We start from the raw sequence: 6,000 nt of genomic DNA, 5'->3' as shown, positions 1-6,000 counted from the left end.
GAGCTTTAATTAAGACTTTAATGATGAAAACTTTTAAATGAATGAAGCATTCCTTAATATATAACAACAGAATCATAAACTAACTCAGAGAGGACGAACGTAGAATAAAAGTGTGTCAGGTTATCAGGTTTGATATGAAGTGTCTGTATGGTGCAGTACATTATGTTAATAATAAGTTATGTGATATTGTTCATTTTTGTGGATTGTTCATTTTCTAAAAGTATTTTTCCAAAGACTTACAGCTCATAAATCCAGATACATCACATCAAAATGATGCAAAATCATTTCAGTAAAATGTTTCCAAGACGTTATCCAGTTTATTAATTTGTCATATGGTCCACATAGATGCTTGTTTAGCAGAAGTTATTCTGGGAGTACTTCCCTCAGTACAGCAAAGTTATTGTCAACAGATCTTTACTGGTTACCACAATGTCTTGCAGTAACCATCATGTTATCCAGTTCTACTGTACAATAAATATACAGTTTTACAAATAACTGAAAACACATGCAATGCCCTGTTTTTGTCTTATCAGATGGGACATACATGTTCACAGCTGAACTCCAGAAGAGCTAAACATGATTTCAGATTCACCTTCAAAACTTGAAAACTAAAGAACAACAAAACAAAATATCTGCAAACCGCAGAACCTAGAGAGTCTTTCCAAGGATAAAGGACGAGTGATGGGAATACCGGACAAATGTGTGTAGAAGAGACGAGAGAAGACTTGGATGGTACTATAAAGGGATGAGCTAGCCTTTCGGAGCGGTGTACTGGCGCAGGAGTGTGGAGATGGCGCTGGATTCAGTGACCTCCTCGGGAAGAGAGCCCTCCATGTCTTTGATGGATGGGTCAGCGCCGCTGTTCAGGAGGAGCTCTACAATGTCAGCAAACTCGCAGGCGGATGCTAGGAAACACAGAGGACATAATGAAGCAGAGGTAAGGAGGAGGTGCTCAAAGCAAAGTGTTGAGTTCATGAACGAGAAAATCTTTTTTCTGTAAATTATGTTGATACATGACTAACTGGAATATGGAGATATGGAGAATAATCAACAAATATCTTTTCAACAGCTAGCATTGTTTATTATACCATATGTAGAGGATTGAAGTTAATGAAAAGCTTATCTGCAGACCCTGCAGTGACACTGGCCTGGACCTGAGCCTCCTTCAAACACTTCATTTCTGCCCCACTGGCAATATGTGGCCTGCTAAAAGGGTCTCCTCTCTCTCTCCCTCTCTCTGTTTCAGTGCAGAATAAAGAGGAGAACGGACAGCTTGCACTTTCCTAACCCAGTTAGTGAGTCCCATCATTCCTGATGCACCTCTAAACCCTGTGGCACCCCCCGCCCCACCACCTCCTCTCCTTATCCCTCTCTTGTTGTGAGTGCTCTTCTCTGTCAGTATCAATCGCAGGCTCCTTTTAAAAAGCAGACTTTGTGCTGTGCCACGTTCGCTGATGTCAGCAGCTGTGGTGATTGACAGCCAGGCCTTTTAACCTGCAGCCCAGAGGTGGCTGACGGGCCTGGATGCTGGTGGGAGTCCAAATGCGCGAGATGTGATGATACATCGGAATGCATGTGGGCAAGTAAGCAAATGTGAGTGGCACGTATGAATGCGGAGGTGAATGAAGTGTTAAAAGCTCAGGGAATCAGCCAAATCAGACTAACCGAGCTCGACTGCTTTTTCTTTTTTTTTGCTTTTTACAGCTTTGCTTGCAGCTTTCCTCTTGTTGCTCTAAACAGTATTTTATTCAGCCAGCCGAGTGCGCGCGTGGCGGGTGTCTCGGCTGGGCCTTGAGCCGTAAAAAGTGGCCAGCCCTCAGGGGAGCAGTAGAGGAGGAGAACAATTTATGGTGAGCAGTAAACCCTCAATTAATCACTTGCCAGCCACTGCGGCCCTGTGCAAAGAGAGGTAGGAATGAATTTTCATTCTCTGCTATTTGTCTCTTTGAGTTCATCGCTTATGTTTATTAGTCATCTTTTTATACCACATCCTCGGGAGCTGCTCTGATGAGTGCATGTATATGTGTGTGTATGTAGCCTGCTGGTAGGTGATGCAACATGCTCGCTCCGACGACGCCACCACGCCGGAGGACAGATGGTGTAGCAGCTCATACACACATGTACGCTCATAAAGAGGCTCAAAGGACGTGAGCACCGCCCATCAGGGACACGTGTGTTGGGGCACGAGAGGGTCAGGGGAGTCTGAGGACCACTGCTGATTTCCTCTGGGAGGTCTGGCGATTATTACACACACACACAGAAACGTGTGCACACACACACACACCCCCACACACACACACACTCAGCTAAGGAGGCACACATACAAACCAAAGAACAGAAAAGAATCACAGAGACTTGGTGAAAAAATAGAAAAGCGTTGAAAATTAAGATGAGGAATGGAGCAGAGAGTTAGAAGAAATATGATAAATCTGAGACAAATATGGGCAAAGGGTGTGTGTGTGTGTGTGTGTGTGTGTGTGTGTGTGTGTGTGCGCGCGCGTGTGGGCAAAAAACAAGCTCCTGTACATAAAGGGAGGACGCATGCAGACAACATAATCATGACAATGTACGTTTTTTCAATTGCAGAGATGAATACAAGGGGGGCTCCTTACCATAATGTAGCGCTGTCTGCCCTTCATTATCCTGAAAAAGGCAAAACAAGTGTTTACTTCAGCAGACCCATGACAGTGGAGCAATAAAATACTCCAGAGTGAGCAAATTCAGAGAATAATCAGAGTGAGATGCTGCATTTTTGCACTGCATATTGCAAAAAAAAGTTTTGAGCAGTCAGTGTCTGTAGTGGAGGACATACTGACTGCTTTTGTTCACTCTATTTTCTCTGGTTATATTCTTCATTTACTGTTTACTGCTGACATTAACTTGAAATTCTCACTTTGTCTACCTTCCCATATAGAGGGATGTCTTACTGACACACTTAGAAGTCAAGATCCAGCATGTTATAGACACGTCTCTGCATGGACACGTCTCCAGCATGTTATCAAGTGTTCTCTTAATTTTGTCATTGTACTGTTTTTTGTTTGTTTATTGTTTTGGGGGTTTTTTTATCACGCAAAGCACTCTGAATCGTCTTGTTGCTGTCCAAATCGACATGCCTTAACCTTGTTAAAGCAAAGGTCACAGTTAAACATTGTGTTTACTGTTGGTTATGCTGCTTTTGTCCTGCTATAAAAAGAACAGGTCACGGTCTCACTTACTATTCAAAGCTGTGTTTTTCAGCAGATTGCTGCTCAAACTGAGTCTGGGTCTGCAGGGTCTAAAAGTGACAGTCTGTGTCAGAAAGTGTGCAGAAAATCCACAAAGGGTCTCTCATATGGACGAGGATGACTCTGTGTCTTTATAACAGTACAAATGGCATTTGGGGTCAAAGGGTCAGAGGTGGAGATGTAACTCTTGTATGAATTATTTGACTGGGGACAAGGATGGGGAAATATGTGTGTGCACAGGTATAATGAAGCAGAATATATGACAGGCAACATCAACAGCAGAATCACTTCTTAATCACCACTCCAGACTGCCTTTGCACCTCATAATTGAGACAAATGGATCAAACTGTTGCCATTGGACTGAGAAATGAAGAGCTTGAACTGAGCACAGTGTTTTGAAATGCCCAGAAAGACAAATTGATTCCGCCAAGGGAATGCAAAAAAAACGTTGCAGAAAAAAATTAACTAACAGAAATAACAACCTCCTGGTATATCAAAAACAAGCAAAGCGTTACATAAAAGTTTGAGACATCACACAATAAGAAGAAAGAAACAGCAATAAGACAAAAACCCAAGAAATGACAAAAATGATAGAGCTTTATATTTTTGGCATTTATGAAAAACCCGTAGTAAAGAAAAATGTTTTCCGTCCCGATTTAAAAGTGTCAATGGTTTCTGAGTGTCTCAGTCTTTTGCACAGTTGGATCTAGAGTTGAGGAGCACACTAGTGACTAAATGTGCCTTGATGTGTTTTAATTTGAGGTTTAAATTTGCAACAATTCTTAAATATATCTTGGTCCAAGAGGCCTTTAGTGGAATAAACAGACGGGAAAACAGGCAGAGAGAAGAGAGGAAAACATGCAGCAAAGATCTTAGGGACGGGAAATCGAACCCAGGACGGCTGCGTTGAGGCTTCTACCCTCTGTATGTTGCACTTGCTCTACCTGTGCAACACACAGTGCCCCAGCATTATTAACAGTGATATTAAATCTCAATTTTTAATAATATTTTAGAAAACCGCATGCGCTGTCTCAAAATGTCTGTGCTCCTTCTGCTTTTCTTTAGTCCTAACATCCATCTTTCTCACTCTGTCTTTCAGTTTCCTCTTCACTTTCATGTCCTCTCCCTCTCTTTTCCACCCGCCTTCTGCGGCTGGGAGTCGGTGCATAGTGAAACCATTGTTGTGCTTTTCTTGGTCTCTCAGGACCAGCACTTTGGGGACCTGCTTATTGGATTAGCGCTTGGTATTCCCTCTGGGTGGATTTCAGAACACAGATGTAAAATCAGTGCTGTGATTCAACCAAGAGAGCAATGCTGTCTTTCTGCAGGTAAAAAAAAAATCACAACTTAACATGTTCCACACAAATTGTCCATTTTATTTTTCTGCTGTGATACGTGTAAAGCAGAGTGGAGAAAAGTACCTGAAAAATACAGCTTTTAAATAAAGACAACACAGATTCTTATGGCAACTGTCATAAGAATCTGGTTATAAATATAAAACTTTGAAGGTAGTGGAGAGGGTATTATGTCAAATCAACTTTTTATTTAGTTTTATGTCATGTTATAATGTTATTCCCTCATCAAAAATATACCTGGAGTTCAGCTTTGATTCTTTAATGCAAGTTTGAGAAATCCTTGAATCTCCCGTGGTAACCAGTCAGGGGTGCGTAAACGAATACTCCCACAAAGCAACGTCTATTTCCATGCAGTCAGCCTCACACAGCATCCCTCCCCTGCAACTCCCCCCTCTCAGCTCCTACAGACTAGTGGCAGCAGTCAGCAAACACCTGGTGGAACTGCAAGTACTCCTAAGACTGGTTGTAAATGTCATCATGGAGGAGCATTGAGGTCATGATGGGTGGAAGAGGGAGCGTTGGAAAGTGTAGCAGCTTCTTAAAGAGATAAAGACCAATTTCAAGGTGTCAAATTGCATTTCTATAATAACTGATGGTAACATAATTACCTGATTGTGCAATAATATGTTACTATGTGCCTAGAAAATACAAAATGTCCCTTCTTTAAAAAAAAAAGGTTCCTTGCTTTTGTACACATCAAACAAAAGCAAAAACAGTGAGACAGGGACTGAAATTTAAAAACTGAAGTGTGTTAAATCACATAACGCCATAACTTTATTTAAAGTGAAAAGAATTACAGCTCCCATGTTAATTTTTTAAAACACATTGATCTCTTAGCTTTCTCATACAAAAAGTAACAATAAAAGATTATGAGCATATTTGAAAAGGATTATAGTATATGTTGGCAGTGCAAATGCAGCCCAAAAGCCTTATTGCATGCCTGTGAGGGTCATTCTCCGCAAACTTTAATGCCCCTGGATTCAGGACGGAAGCTTGATGGAATCACAGGAAATTGGATTGTCTTCTATTTGCTTTGGAAGCAGACACTCCCCCTCCGACCCTTTTACCTGCAGTCAACATCCCCCACCCCTCGCTCTCCTGTCTCCGTTGCACCCCTGTTCCCATCCCATTATGGAAGCATGTTGCACCAAACCTTTGCTTTTACATGTCATCACAAGTTTCCTCTTGCAAAAACAGAAATGCTGGGCTGGATGTCAGCAGAGAGCTCAATAAAGTACCATAGTGGCAGAGGAGACCCGGCTCAGACTGCTAGTGTATCGCGCTCATAGGAAGGGAGGAGGCGGGAGCAATATGCTTAGAAGCTGCATGGATCTATCAGTCTGATTACAGTTTTGCTGAATTCAGGTCCCACTAATCTATCATTTCTACCACACAAATGATGTGAAGCAAGATGAATGTAA

General features: G+C 41.9%; 1 protein-coding gene across 1 annotated transcript in view; it reads right to left on the bottom strand.

Moving 5' to 3' along the window:
• acbd6 (acyl-CoA binding domain containing 6) overlaps positions 1-6,000 on the bottom strand; it is a 31,903-nt gene continuing 25,903 nt past the window's right edge. The window contains exons 7-8 of the mRNA XM_008407916.3: positions 2,613-2,643; positions 1-905 (exon numbers count right to left, since the gene is read on the bottom strand). Coding sequence (XP_008406138.2) covers positions 751-905; positions 2,613-2,643 — 186 coding nt within the window. The 3' untranslated portion in view covers positions 1-750. The remainder of the gene's footprint in view (positions 906-2,612; positions 2,644-6,000) is intronic.

This window comes from Poecilia reticulata, chromosome 4, assembly GCF_904066995.2.
Source record: "Poecilia reticulata chromosome 4, P_reticulata-male-v2, whole genome shotgun sequence".
Taxonomy (NCBI): domain Eukaryota; kingdom Metazoa; phylum Chordata; class Actinopteri; order Cyprinodontiformes; family Poeciliidae; genus Poecilia; species Poecilia reticulata.
The sequence above is the reverse complement of the archived record's forward strand: the minus strand, read 5'-3'. Positions and strand labels throughout refer to the sequence as shown.